This window comes from Chroicocephalus ridibundus, chromosome 6 (assembly GCF_963924245.1).
Source record: "Chroicocephalus ridibundus chromosome 6, bChrRid1.1, whole genome shotgun sequence".
Taxonomy (NCBI): domain Eukaryota; kingdom Metazoa; phylum Chordata; class Aves; order Charadriiformes; family Laridae; genus Chroicocephalus; species Chroicocephalus ridibundus.
This window is the reverse complement of record NC_086289.1, coordinates 12641335-12657287: the sequence shown is the minus strand read 5'-3', so window position 1 is coordinate 12657287 and position 15953 is coordinate 12641335. Positions and strand designations below refer to the sequence as shown.

At 39.0% G+C, this 15953-nt stretch overlaps 1 protein-coding gene across 4 annotated transcripts in view; it reads right to left on the bottom strand.

Annotated features, from left to right (window-relative positions):
* The window catches only part of SORCS1 (sortilin related VPS10 domain containing receptor 1), a 304249-nt gene that overhangs the window by 95116 nt on the left and 193180 nt on the right, over positions 1-15953 (bottom strand). For all 4 annotated transcript variants that reach the window (XM_063338729.1, XM_063338732.1, XM_063338730.1 and 1 more), the window contains exon 5: positions 8068-8141. In XM_063338729.1, the coding sequence (XP_063194799.1) occupies positions 8068-8141 (74 nt within the window). The remainder of the gene's footprint in view (positions 1-8067; positions 8142-15953) is intronic.

The following is a 15953-nucleotide window of genomic DNA, read 5'->3' as shown; positions in this document are numbered from 1 at the left end:
CTGGGCACACTGCTGGCTCATATTCAGCCGGCTGTCAACCAGCACCCCCAGGTCCTTTTCTGTCGAGCTGCTTTCCAGCCACTCTGCCCCAATCCTGTAGCGTTGCTTGGGGTTGTTGTGACCCAAGTGCAGGACCCGGCATTTGGCCTTGTTGAACCTCATACCATTGGTCTCAGCCCATCGGTCCAGCCTGTCCAGATCCCTCTGCAGAGCCAACCTACCCTCAAGCAGATCAACACGCCTGCCCAGCTTAGTGTCATCTGCGAACTTACTGAGGGTGCATTCGATGCCTTCATCCAGATCATTGATAAAGATATTAAATATAAGAGTTGACAGTACTTTTTCTCTCACATGGCAGAACTCTGCCAAACTAAGGATTTGGGACTGAGCAGTTATAGTTTGCTTTGATAAATCTTGATTTGATTATGAGTAACAAGTTCTCTCAAGAGACTACTGGGACCAGAGGATCTGATTATTGTAGACTCAGAGGACCAGAGTGATACCAACCTCTGCTGTGTGACTTTGGGCAATTTTCTCAGCCGTGACCAGGGAAGAAAGATTCGTATTTTGGATCTCAGTTTCTTAAGAACTAAAACTTATCATAAATCCAAAGAGTCTAAATGAGCTTTTAACAGCAACAGAAAGAGGATGCTGTGTGTCTTTTTTCTGTCCTTGCTGACTCACATGGGGCTGGTGAGTTTGTATCTCTGGAAGCCAGACAGGAATAAAATCCTAATTCCCAAGATAAATCCGAGAGATTTCAGCCTTCATTTGTAGCAAAAAGATAGAGCTACATCAGGGTCCAGCTGCCTGAGAACTGTAAGCAGAGGTTTTCACTAAATCCTTTGAAATGCCAGTGGGATCTTTAGTGAACGCTGACAACTGAGAGTATGTTTCCTTGCACTGTGGCTGGGCAGGATGTAACACTGACCTTTCTGGTGAAGAAAGGGTAAATGTCGGGGACACTGAATGGTGACGTGCTCTAATGTGTGTTACCCACCATCAGTAATGTTAGCAGCAGCAACATGGTAAGGGCCAAGGGAAGGCACGGTTGCAGATTTGCTCTTCACTCTGGTCCCTGGCAGTGTTGCTTGCCTGCAGCTCATCTGTATCTTTAGGCTGGCAGCCATGAAGCTGCCTGAAAATATTAGCAAGGTAATAGCAGCCTGTGTTATAGAGGCTGGGACCTTCTGTCTGACTTTTTCCCAAAGCCAAACTTCAATTGGAAGCAAATGTGTTGTATTCAAGTCAGAGAAAAAAAAAAAAGAAAAAAGAAAAAAAATCAAGCAAAATCTCACTACTCTTGCTGTTCCTCATCAGTCAGCTGCTTAATTCAGATCTCCTGAAAACTGTTATGGGTCCCACCGTGATGCCCCTCTCTGGCATGTGCCCATCTCCGCCATATTTAAGTTATGAAATACATACATTTTTAGTTAAATTTCTAGTACACTTCAACTCATCAGGTATGGCGTGTGTGTCAGATCAAGTGGATGAATTTCTGGACAGGCTGCCACAATGCCCTTTGATTGGCATCTTCCCCGGCAGCCTCCAGCAGTTGCCCTGCAGTGATTAAAAGGTCTTGTTCAGCAATACACAGCATCATTTGTAAACAGCCCGGATACCATGCCTTTTAAATTGCCTCAGCCCACCTGGGTGGGCGTGCAAATCTCACCAAGCCAAGATCCGACAAGAACACCGGGACACTTCGCCTGTCTTGCTCTGACTGCTTGAATATAATGAAGTTTTTAACTGGACTTTGACTTTTTTTTTCCCCCCTGATTTTAAGCTCTTTCAGCTGCTCCAATGAACACAGTCAGGGTTTTTAAAATACAGTTTCTAGCCTCCTTTGGAAAGAAAAAGATATATACTCTATAATTCTACTCTGAAGATTAACTTTCTTTGCCATTGCTCATAAAAGAAACACAAATATAGCCCTATCGACTCCTCTGTCCCCCCAGCTGCTTACCAGTTTATCTTTTTCTGCCTTTCAGTGTGTATGCATATCTTTGTATTTTTTGAGGGGAAAGGTTGGTTGGCTGCTTTTTTACAATGTTTGCATCCATTTTCTTCTCATACTCAGAAAAAAACAAGACAGAGTGGAGACATAACAACATCTCTTCCCAAACTGACATATCTTCTGTAATGTCTTCAGGGAATCATTAACATCATGGACACATGACCCTACTGGAAATGAGCTCCACTATGAAACGGTTTTGCTTCTTATCAGCCTATTATACCTATGTAGTTCATGAAAGACCTGAGCTGTACTTTTTGTGCAATTAAGACAGTCATCTTAGAATCACAGAATGATTTGGGTTGGAAGGGACCTTTAAAGATAATTTAGTCTAAGCCCTTGCTATAGGCAGGGACATCTTTCACTAGATCTGGTTGTTCAAAGTCCCATCCAACCTAACCTTGAACAGTTCCAGGATGGGGCATTCACAACTTCTCTGGGCAAGCGTCTCACCACCCTCATAGTAAAGAATTTCTTCCTTATATTTAATAGAAATCTACCCTCTTTTAGTTTAAAACTGTTACCCCTTGTCTTGTCGCTACAGTACTTGCACCAGTAAAGAGTCTCTTCATTTTTCTTGTAAGCCCCCTTTAAGTACTGAAGGGCTGCAATAAGGTCTCCTCAGAGCCTTCTCTTCTCCAGGATGAACAAACCCAACCCCCTCAGCCTGTCCTCATAGGAGAGGTGCTCCAGCCCCCTCATCATTAAAGCTCTCTAATCTTCTTGAAGTATGGAGTGGTACTTCTTTTTGTATTTCTCCTACCTGCTTGTCTGGATGCGACACCAAAATAAGTAAAAAAAAAAAAAAAAAAAAAATCAATAGCACTGATACAGTTAATGATTATAACTTGATGATACAAGTTACTAGCTGGTCTTTTCTATCGTTCAATTTATACTAGTTTCAAGAAACTTTTATTATTTGGCTTTATTTCTTTTTTTTCCTCCCTAAGTTTTTCAAGGTTAGGTTATGACTAGAATCAGTTGAGAATCTTTTCAGAAAACGCCTCATTTAAAAAAATATTATATTTTGCAGACCTCTTAATAAACGTTTAACCTTTATTTTTATTTTTTAAGGACAGCTCTAATTGTGATACCTTGACTTACTGACTTTCAGAAAATAATTTCTTATTGAAGACATGTCTTGATTTGAGCTTTTAATGAGCAATTTCTGTTTCTATATTTTGGCCATATTGAGCCATATGCACTATAACTAGGTTTTTTGCAACTACTGGTCATGAATGTTTGGATTTGCAGGTATCGCTGTTGAACTTTGGACCACTTTAAAAAAGCAAGAAAAAAGTAAAGTAATTCCCAATACAACTTATTCACCAACTGTGTTCACATTTGTATTCACTACAAACCAGTGTCTTTGCCAACAAAATTCCGTCATAGGAACGTATGCTGAAAATCACCAAGTATCATAAAAATAAACTCAGAAGTATTTAGATAAGGCATTTATCGAACTAGCATCTACTGCATTCTCTTCCTCTAATGCCAGCTACATTAGTAAACACTGTGCTATCAGCAATAATCCATATATGTTAACTTGCTGTTTCTGTATTACCCTGCTAAACTAATACTGTAGTAATAGGGTAATTAGGGTATTTTCATAGAGCACAGTTCCACAACTACTGAGCACCTTGACACCTTTCATGCATTTTTCTGTCACAGTACATTTAACAGCAAAATCTCAAGAACCCGCCAGAGAAATAATAAAAAAAACATGAAAATTGTTGATACAGTACAGAACTGCAGTGCCTTGGGGTTGTATGCAGCGTGGATCTTTTGTGTTTCCATCAGACACATAACATACAGTTGACTCCGAGTGGATTACACTTTCCTCAGTATACTACTTTCACATACTTAGATTATGCAAACAGATATATGATAAGACACCCAAACTATAGCAATTATTAGAGATGTCTGTTTTACAGTAGCCTATCACTAAAGCCTGCCCAGCCCAAATGTGTCCTTTCAACCTTTTAATGAGATAGGGAATTACAGATCCCTTTTTCCTCCTTTTTATTTGTTTGTTTGGTTGTTTTTTTTTAAGATAAGAAAACTCCAGTCACCTCTCATTTTAAAGGTTTGAGTTTATCTGCTCATCCCCCATCTGCTATCTTCCTCCACAAAGAGACATTGCAATCTCTTTCATCACAAGTGTGGATGTCAGGGCATCACTTAGAGCTGTAGGCGGAAGAATGGAAAGGGGGAACAGAGGAGCTCTGAATAAACAAAGATTCTATTTTCATGTTAATGACTCCTCTTAATGAAACAGAGGATATAAGATTATAAAATACATATGAGCTACAAGGAGCTGAGTTGTTGCTACACAGAGCATTTTCTCAGAGTTCTGTAGCAGGCATCAGCAGATTGCTTCAATGTTGTTCTCCAGGGGTTTAAATTTCTCTGGGGTGGTAGGAAGAAGGGGTATTTCACAGAGCAGCCAGAAATAAGTGAATAAAAAAGAAAATTCTCTTGGAAACAGGTATAAGAAATGCAGCTGTAAAAGACACTGCAGCTTCTCTGACAGCATTTGCAGGCAGACCCTTCTCAAGACTAAAACTAGCAACCTCGGTGGTGTTTATTCACAAGGCTTACAGTGAACTGCAAACTATTCATAAGACCACATGACAGAGTAAAACGACAATTAAAATATCAGTGAGCAATCAGGAATATGCATCTTTGCTTTCATCAACCATTTGAATCCATTTAAAAATCTTTAAAGTCTTCCAAATGTTCCTTCCCTGTCAAAAGAAGCAGCACTAACTAACCAAACGCTCAAGAAGGCCTGATGCCAAAGCCTTCACTTTGTGTCTTCCTGATCTTAGAAAAGTCCCAGTTTAGATAGTCCTGGAAGCAGTCTGTAATAAAACAACTCTTCAGCCTTCCTTACGTATTGGAATATAGCCCTTATTCTCCGCAGATATTATAGCCCTCATTCTCTGCAGAATACAGCTGTGCCCTGGTTGACCCCTTCAAAACCTTCTGATTTAGAGAAAGCACCAGGACAGGAGAGAGTGTCCCCACAGTCTGCTTGCTTTGAAAAGTTGTGACTTCAGGATCTTTCCCTTCACTATTCATTTCTGCTCTTAAAAATAACTGGAAGACAGTCTTCTGAATTTTCAGATTGATTAGATTCTGCTTATTTCCAAGCCAAAATGTATAATAATTAATTAAAAACCAAACAAATCAAGGAACCACAGGGCACTGAGCAAGGCTCTACCCAACTTGCACGTCAGCACTGGCTATAGAGATGTTGCTGTAGAAGTTTGGATTTCAGCTGTACATCTGCACCCTCTGATGTCCCAGTTCCCTGTTGTTTTTCTTGCATGGGGAGTCAGCAGCGGCCGTGCTCCGAGTGCAAAGGGCTGCCCCTCTGATTCAGCACTTCAGTGCCTATTTTGTCCTCAGGAACTTGGTTGCCAAGAAATAGAAATGCATAGAAAAGCCCAGTGTCACTCTCTGTGGTGTACCTGTTCTTAACTACACATGCACAGCTCTGTTTTCTGCTATGGGTGGTTTTAGGACAGACAGTGTCCATATCATTGCAACAAACAGTATTTTTTTTCCAGGGTGATAATGATCATAATGAATAAACCAGAATTAGATGCAACACTGTCTCCACAAATTGTATTATTTTTGCTTTTGACAGTAGAAGTACAGTCTAGCTTACACTGAGGTGTGTTATGCAAGAGACATTTTGTTCAAGGTGAAAATACAGGCTTGCAGTTTCATGTTTTGTTTATGGCTGTAGGGAATTAGATGGGTGGTTGGAACATCTTTTCATCTTTTCAACTTACTCTTTGGCTTTGAAGCTCCAAGCCTGAGTTCTCTTACTTGTTAGGTTCTAAGAGGCCTTCAAAGTTTGAGCTCTATGTAAAGGGAAAACGATTATTTTCATCATTATTCTTATTGCAGGCTTCCATCAGCTCAATTCACAATAAAACACCACTGTAAGTAATGATGGGAAACTTCAAAAGGTTTGGAGTGCAGTACAGGACACAGGGATCCAGGAACAGGGACATTCTTTCCAGCTCTCTGACCTTCTTCAGTTACTACAATTTTGTTGGAGGTCTTGAAGATTGGGTCCCTAGATTTCTAGAACTTTCTGCTCTTATCATCCCAGAAAAAAACAAGATATGTGCAGGGCTGGGTGTTTGCATGTGACATTTTGAAACCCTGTTAGGAGTCCTGGAGGAAAGAAATAGGAGTGATAAAAACATATATGTGCCTGCCTATATAGATGCTCACACAAAAACAAGTTTAAGTAAAAATGGAATTTAGTTTGCAAAAGCTTCAGCTAACACAGGTTCTGAGAAAGGATTAAAAGGCAGGAGCAGCAAACAAAATCTCTGGCATATCCTTTGCAGACCAAACATAAATTCAACTTCAGAAGTAAATTTGACCTAGAGCTCTTACTTCTTTCAAAAATTAAAAGAAAATATTTGACTGAACCACTCCTGAATCTTGATATGTTCAAGACCTGTGATTTTGGCACAAAATTACAGTTTAGAAGCTACTACATTTTAATCATCTGGTTCAGCTCCTCCTGATTTCAAAATCACTATTTTATCAAAAGCTTCTCTTTTAAAGGCCAGATTCACAGGACATGAGCCAACTTGTCACAGGTGGACTACTGCCTCCATGAAGAGCTGGTGAGAAGTCTCTCAGATTTACACCGGTGTAAGCAAAAAGAGGAGTAAGCCGACATAAAAGAAAAAAATAATTAAACTTATCTTTGATTTAGACTATGACAACCATATTTGCAGAAAAACAGTCCAGCGTCTCCTTCATTCCTCAGCTTTCTTTTCCACATAAGAAGAAGTTACACTAATTGCTATTGCGTGACAGCATGGAGATTTTTCAGATAAGTATTTTACTGCAAGCGTGGTTACAGAGCTTTACAGTGGGTATGCAAATCATTGCTATGGAAAGCAAATGCAAAGAGATCTACCTGCAATCAGAGTCATAAGAAGAAAATCAGTACACCAGAATCACTGTGTAAATCTGCGATGAATGAAACTGAAGATCAGACTCAAAATAGAAAGAAATTTGCTAGTAGTGAAGAACTGCAGAATAAAGTTCGGACCTACATCCAGGGGTTATTTTCCAGTGGTTGTGGCTACTACAAGTGCTTGAACCTGAAAGTCAAATCCTCCATTATAGACACCCCATATATTAAGAATCGTGAGATGCTCAGATGCTGTCACAACCACGTAGGCTATGGCTCCAAGTGAATTTCGATTCAAATTGTACAGCAAAAGTTAATGCAGCAAAGAATTAAGCTTGCATCAGGGACAAAGAGCTCTGATACTTCCGTAAGGTAATTTTGGCATCAAATTTGCAAACGTTTTGCCATTGCTGTAACCAACTGACATTCAGATTTAGCAAGAGGAACTTAACCATGCCTGATCCATACTGCTTGAAATCCAACTGGAAATCTTGCATGGCTCCTTAGAAGCAATATTGCACAGTGATTTAAGCTCATAATGAAGAACTGTGTCTGCCTAGTTCAATGGTCATTAACTTGCTCGCTTTCAAGGACTGAAGTAGATCTAACAGCAGTTAAAAGCAGTGTTTAACACCAGCCACTGGAGGACGTCCACTGTTACCCATAGCAGAAATGCTAGTGTCCTCAAAGACTCCAAGAATTCCGCCTTTGGCCCTCACTGGTAGTAGGACCAGATTGATCTCTTCTTTGTATTTGGTGCAAAAGCAAACAAGCTTATGCTGAACAGAGGTGCATTCGAACTCAAAACGTTTACAGGGATTTGCAGAACTCTTCCCCTCCCAAATCAATGCTTTCTTCAGACTATTATTCAGTATATTTCAGTTGTGCATCATCTTTAGCTCAAACAGCACACTTAGAAGTGTTGCATAAACACAAAACAGGAGGAATAATGCCTCTTTCATACCAATTTAAAGTTAATCTCAACAAATCATCAGTGCAGATTGCATTCAGACATGTTACCTTCAAGTCTCCATTTCAATATCTCGGTACTTATGGGGAAGCTGTGTCTAGGAAATGAGGAAGAGGGTTTTGCTCTTACCAGTAGAACCTGTTTGGTGCAACTCCCTCATGAAGAAGCAGCCATCTTCTGCCAAACTCCACTGAACTGAATAACTGTGGACAAAAACAAACAGTCATGAATCACAGTAAAACACAAAGATGATAGAGAAATCAATATGAAGAAGCCTGTATCGCCTCTGAGATAGTGACTTGGACTTTTTCTTCCTCCAGTCTCAAAGGGGCATGTCTGGGGCAACTGAAAACTGTCTGCAGTGCCTCTTATTGGCAGAGGCAATACTGAGCTATGTGACATGGGACACAACTGGTATTACCTGAGGGATCACTGTATGGGTACACCCAATGACCCGCCATGACTGAAAACTCACCATCCACCTCTTAGTGGCACTCTCAGGTAATAAAATCACGCAGTACGGGAAGGCTGCCTTTTACTTTTGTAAACTTGTGGTGAACACCAGATGTATAGCATAACACAGCAGTTTGATACCCTAGCCTAACTCTGACAACACATACACAGATTTTCCTGCCTTGATGTTATGTTGGAAGGTCATTCTCTTCCCAGTTACCAGTAGCCATCTCTAGAGAGGTTGTTCAATCTGTCACCAAAAAAGTGCTCAAACATGTCCAGATTACTATTGCAGGACTGAATGAGTTTAAATAGCACAAGTTACTTGTACCATGGAAACCTGCAATTCTCACTTTGCTCCTGTCCTTCTCCTGCAAACAACATGACACCTTCTCCTAGTCTGGTTACACAAACAATATCCAAATACATCAATCATTTCATAAAATCTTTCCATGATAAATACCAAACCAGACTGAGAAAGGTCATCAAAAAGGCATGTTACAGGTATTATAAATACTTTGACACGTCTTTGTGGAATGATATACAAATGTTACTGTTATAGAACGCTTACAAACAGCTGCTCTCCATAAACGCTGCCATCAGGTAATTCTCAGAAGGACAATAGAGGGGAGAATCACTTGGGTTCTGTCTGTCTTTTGCTTTATTTAACTTCAAATTTCTCATGTGGAAGCACTGAGAAGCATCAGCCCTATACTTTTCTTGCAGATTCACCCCATTTCCCCTCCTTCCCTTGCTTGTTAGACTTGGTCAGTCCCCTTTTCTGTCAAGGAAGATGTTGCATCCCTCTTTTGAACTGTGATCTGCCTTTTCACGACACCACTTTAGAAATCTTGCAGAAAATGCAAACAATCTGAGTCTTTATGTGCAAACCCTGACGGACTTTTTTTGAACAAGTATTGGCAATGGATTAGTGGGGAAGAGAAAGATGGATGCCCGAGAGAATGACTGAGAAAGAGAGAAGCTGATTTAAAGCTTTGGGTTGATCAGAAAGATGATTTGTATGTATTTTAAGAATTATGAGTTTAGGATGTAAGAAACCTTGAGATCTACTTCCTAGTGTGCATTACATTCCCAATGCAAACTCATATCCTTCAGTTTCCCTACTGTAAAACATTGGATGGAAATGGAGAAACTAATTACAACAGCTTTTTTGTAAACAGTAGACTATGCATATGTTGAAATCTACTTTAAAATAGGAAAGCTGAAGTTTCACTTCTTTTTCTCTTCTCCCTTTCTCTTGAAAACTATAAAAGAAGAGAAAAGGAAGAAGTTGTGGGGGTTAGAAGATAACAAGAGAAAGAAAAGGAAAAAATGGTTTAGCTTAGTGGATAGAAATGCATCCATTTTTAAAACTTCAGTGGTAAGTCTGTTACTGTTCCTTAAGTAGAAGATTCTAGACACATTTTTATTTGAAACTTTAGGGGACCCTAACTATAACTAAGGAAAACTTTCATTCCCGAAATGAAGGAAAATCTTTTGGGACATTTAACAATGACTTCTATAAAGGGCTTTGAGGTCAAGAACTTTACCGCTACAGGACATATTTTTCCCCCTTTACATTCAAAATCCATTTCTACACCTACTTTTGTAATGGCAGCAAAAATAAAAACATAACAACAATAAGCAACTGTCAATCTATCTCTCTGATGTCAATGTTTTCCCTTTCTTGGAAAAGTACTTTCTTCCGTGCCAAGCAATATGTCTGTGACATACAGTAATTTAAGTTTTAATAAAGTTCAGATCTTCCTTTAATTAAGAACAGGGAACAATCCAAACAACTGAGCAAACACCTCTGTGTTTCCAGACCAGGGACATCATATAGGATGTAAGCTTTCCAGGGACATTGATGTTCAGATGGCTGAAATCATCACAGTAAATCTTGTTTTCCTTCTTCTGTATCTCTCACTCTAATCCCTCTCTAGTTTCCCTGAGCACAACTTTCAGCAGGTTAATTTGCTGGCGATAGTAAGAGTATCAGGAATGAATTAATCACAGCCTGCGAAAGCTTTCTCTGGGCTTGTGTAGCACCCTCCTCCGTGCCTGCGGTCTCACTGCAGTGACTGGTGATTTTACCACCCCAGAGCCACAGCTTCCCTCTGGCTCTTTTCATAGCACAACTCTTCAGAGGATCTGTTCACCTGGTGCATCCCACGATTCCTGCAGCAGAGCAGAAGCTGTGATGCTACACAGCACCCAGGGAGTCCTGCTTTCTCTTAGTGTGTGCCCTGAATGCAACACGATTCAGGCAAAAAGTGGAGAAATGCAAGACTTTTTAAGTTTGTTACAAAGGGGGTAAATGGATATAGGAATTCTACTGTCAGGATTGGCCTCTCAAATTAGAAGCCAGTGCCCAGCGAGCTGGAGACAGCGTGTGAGAAAAAGCAACAGCCCTCAAAGGGAAATATCAGCTCCCTGGGAACCCATGCCCAAAGCTCCCATTGTCTTTGAGGAGACACTTTAACAATCAGGCTTTAGAAGGTTTTTCACCCTTTGCCATTATCTCAGCACCAATCTCAGCCTTTACTGACTCACAACTGCACAAGCAGCATTAATGCATCTTTAGCAAAGGGGGAATTCCCCACCTTATGTGGCACCCCTCACAAAAAGAAAAAAAAATCCTTTGCAGTGAGGGTTTTTTTCCAGATATTTGATTCTAAGTATCATTCATTTGAGACTGAGTTTATTTAGTTGGACTAGAAAAAAAAAACAAAAATTTGGAGGCTAGGTTTTTGTCAATTATCGGTTATGATACAACTGGGATTATTCTTCCCCATTTAGCAATTATAGTGCTTGTATAGACATTTTTTAAACCTAGCATCATATTTTGTTGTTATAAAAGCCCTCTCCCTCCTGGGACTTCTTGTGACAGACTCGTGCGTGCGATCCCTTCAGAGATGACATTTTATTTTCTTAGGCAAGCACTGCCGTCTGATGAAAATTTTCATTATTAGACTGAAATTAGATGATGTTCTTTGCTACACTTCTTTTTCCACCACAAATAGAAAAGAAACCTATTACAATTTCAATGTATATTTTCATCTGAGGGCCAAGTAATGATCTGACGTTTCTGTTTTCACTGAAACAAAACTGTTACAAAGTACAAATCTTGTATTGATCTCTCAGATTTGACCCTTGTTCAACAGGGAATGATTCTCTTCTTGCTTCCTATTCTCTTGTATATTTATTTTTCTATGTAGTACCTGAGTACTTAGCGATCATTAACAGGTCTGGTTTTGCTTTGTTTTGCTTTTTAAAATCCTAATATTCGATGAAACAGAAATCTACCACCTACTTCTTTCAGATGGGAAAACAGAAATGCAAGGGAAAAGGACAGGCTGTCCCAAGGTTACAAATACCTTCTGAGGCAGAGCAGGGATGCAAATAAGCCACCTGAACCGCAGGACAATCCCCCAGCTATAGAAAGAGCCTTCTCACAACATGATCTACTATCTTCTGGAGTAGGGACAGCTGACTTCTGATATCTGAAAACTGAACTTCTTTCCTGGTCTACGCCAAACAATATCTGTATGCTACTCACCTTCCCTATTACTTCTTTCCCAGCCTGTGTGAGAAGCATAAGAGCTGCTCGTGTATTTCACAGTGATAGTGTAGCCTTCATCTTAAATGCTTTGAGATATCTGGATAACAGCAGGATACAGTTGCCATGTAATCTTCTCTTTCCCTTCTAATTTCCTGGTCTTTCCAGCACTATTTTTAGACTTGAGTAATTTTTTGCATTTGGGGCTATATCTATTGATGATATTTTCAGTTTGAGACAGTGAAAACATTCTTTAATATATAGATATTGTTAAACACAACAAATATTTTTGTAAACAAAGGATAACTTTCTTATAATCCAATGAAAATGGAGAAAAAAAGTAAAATACTTTAGAAATGTTTGTAGTTAAAAAAAAAAAAAAAAGCATTTGATGAAGAGGAAGAAGAGCTGTATGTATAAATTCTTAGTGAAAGTTGAATATTTAACAGAAATTAGCCAAACCTGATTGGTTTACTATTATAGTTTGACAGTTTGCGCTATTAAAAAATAATTAAATTCTGGAAAATTTAGAGAGAGAAAATGATGTTTTTCCAAAATGTCGCATGAAGAAGTGCTGGAATTTTATTTGACTCAGCTGATTTAGACTGCAACACCACTTTTAGAAGTGAAAGTGTGTACCAGTGAAGAGGAAAAAGAACCCTAATTTTTTCTTCAGCTCTGGAAAATCTCTCCAAAGCAGGGAGCTCTCAAGATCTTCACTCCATAAAACCCTCTGGTTCTTGGATGGCTCTGGATTCTGACACATACCTTTCTTTGCCCTTCTGTCCTGTACTGCACAGACTGAGCACTTGTATTGTTCAATAATCTACCCGTGCACTAGTTCACAACTGTAAAAGAGCTCTGGCCTCTTCCATTTTTTGACTAGATCTATTTTATTCTTTCCTGGTTCACCCATGTATTATTGTACCTCCCCCACGTCTTCCCCTGCACTCAGATTTCTAAGCTCTTTAAAGCAGAAATCAAGTATCGTACCATGTTTTTGCACAACATAAAGATTGCTGGGACTCTCAGTAATTATTGTAATACAGGGAAATTATAAGCGCAGCACCAATTTTTCCCCATAATAGATATTTCTGTAAAAGATTCCACTATTCAGAATGGTGGAAATTAAGATCTTCCCATATTATTTCTAATACTTTTGTTTTTCATCCACAAAGCAGCACAGCAACCCAGGAGTTTTCGACTTTCCTCTGGAATAAGGTGGCTACTGTTGGAAATGTTGGATTAGACAGAACGATGGTTCTGCCATAAAATTTTCACATTACACTGGTTTCAAAACCAGCTTTCTACATTTCACAGGACTTAGAAAATATTTAGTTACCATTGATTCCCTTCTTCCCATTTTTTATCAATGTCTTGATGTTTTGTAAATCTCTGAACTGAATACTACTACATTCGAACACCATGGTTGATATCAACAAAGTTTATATTGACTGGAATTTTATATATATTTAATGTATATATAGTCTTACACATAGCTTCTATAACTGGACTATCAAAAAATGATTCACAAGTTAATCAACTCCTTCAACAGTTCTTAGTGAACAGTATCTCTAAGAAACAAAACCTTACTGCGAAGAACAAACTTCTCACTCTTTTATGGATAAATTTTGCACATCTCTGCTGGAAAACTATAGAGAAACTTTAATATGTAATATAGAGACTCATCCTTAAAACGCTTCTCCTAAAGGGATTGTGTGGGAGTCTAAACTAGTATAAAATATCAGACCGTCACTCACTTCCAAAGAGCTAAAACCAACAACACTAACTGAAGATTCGTCTCTCTCTAATTTACCAGCAGTGTTATTTGGCTTTGTATTTTTTTTGTATCAGTCTACATGCATTTTAAAAACTCCAAATCAAGTAGCTAAGACACAAGCTTTGAGGGCCTAATGTTCTCTAGGCATCCGAGAAATTTAATTCATTTTTATGTAATCAACAATGATATGAGATTATGACCTACAGGATCCTGCTTGTCTATCTGGGTTTGACTGAATTACAAAGTTGAGATCTTATGACATAAACTCACACCCTCAGGACAAACAAAACGAGCTGTTAAGTTTCCTAAAGTATTGCACCTGGACATGCACTTTAATAAAATTATACTGTGCACCACCTGTTTCCTTTACAAACACTGGATTTTCCCTGAGATTTTTCCCAGCCAAAAATCTGGCTTTTATGATGCGGCTGAATTAAATTTATTTGGCTGTTGAACCTGATGGGTAAGAAAGCATGGCATCAACCAGATGTTGCTAGTAAATGCAAACTTATCTTAAAGAGAGCAGGCCCCATTCCTCTCCAGTTCCAACAAGCTCTGTGCTCCCCAGAGCCAGTGGGTAACTCTGCATAGTCATCACATCAAAAACTTACACCTATATATCATCCAAGAAGACAGAGAAACATTTCCTCATTTAACACCTGACTTTGAAAGCAGGGTTATACATCCCAAATACTAAGAATCTGAATGACTCACCAATTCTGATACAAAACCATTTGAAGGGACATTTTGCTAGTCAAGACCTATCGTCACCCCTTCTGTTCTCAAGAGATACATTTTCCCAGCCAAAGCTTTCAGTCACACGTGAAGTTCCTCAGAGTTTCAACTTCATTTTAACGCCTATACAAATTGCTGCAGATATGACTGACCCAGGGTGCCCCTGATATTGCATCACGCAGCATTTAAACTAATTGGATATTCTGATGAATCATTTGGTTCTGATGCTTCTGCACATACTGATCTTGAATCGTGTGGTAGTTCCATGTGCTACCTATGCTGATGAGGATATTCAATTTTATGCACCGATTTCATCTCATGCAAAAAACATTATGCACACAGCAATTTGGAATTTGGCTAAGAAAAGGTGATTTAAATTGCATGCTGAAAGTGACATGAGGGAAATATTTCAAGCAAGCTAGTAGTTCCCATTATTTTTCTTTTATTTAAGAAAATTTCCCTAAAAAATTTGTAATGGAATATGGCATGGAGTCTAAGTTTATTTGCTGATTGGATTCACCAACTTCAGTATTCTCTTATTCAAAAAAGAAAAAGCTCTCTTTCTCTCACCTCTAGCTTCCATGAAAGCTCCACTCGTTCTTCCTGGACACAGATATGACCAAAGCAACCCAACCCACACCACAACATTGAGCTAAAAAGCATATGGAGCTGGAAAACTAGCTCAGGACATCTCCAAAAGCCTGAGTTTGATTCAAATTAACCTCTGATTCCCCAAGAAGCTTCCTACTGGTCAATTCTCCTGTTTCTTCACATAAGCTGACTTCTTGCCTCTTACACTTCTTGGTGTTTCAATGAGATGATTAAAACTATCCCTGTTTGTAGTGTTTCACCCTCACCCCTTCAAATAGAATTTATTCCCACACAAAAAACGACCAGTGCACCTAAAAGACAGACTTTGTACTGATGAACCATAAAAAGATTTTGAGAGTCATTTTTTCCTCCTCTTCAGTTTTGTTTTTTAAATTGATCTCAATTTCACCAAAGAATACAACATTCCAAAAGCCAAGTTTAGCTTTAACTATAAAAATAACAGAGTCAAACCGGATAAAGACAACTCTTTCTGAAGATGCTACAACGTAATCTGAAATAAATGCAAGAAAATCCTTCTTCTTATCCCCATTCATTTATACTGAATAAGTTTATTGCTGATAAATTGTACTTTACTACCATCACAGGTGTATTTGAAGAAATTCTAGTCTTTTACAAAGTTTCAGTCATTATTCTCATTGTTCATAGGGGCATTACTCAAACGTTATTCAACTGTGAAAGACAATATTTAGAACTAATCTAAAACCTTTGGGAAAGCAAAGAGTGACAGGACAGATGTCACATGGACTGCTTCAATTCGGTGATGTACTACTCCGTTTTAAGCCTTCAGAAGAACAATCACGTTTCCATTTCTTTTGCTTTCTACACAGTCTGCAAAAAAGGATGGGGCTGGTGCATCAGTTATGGATTTAGGATTGA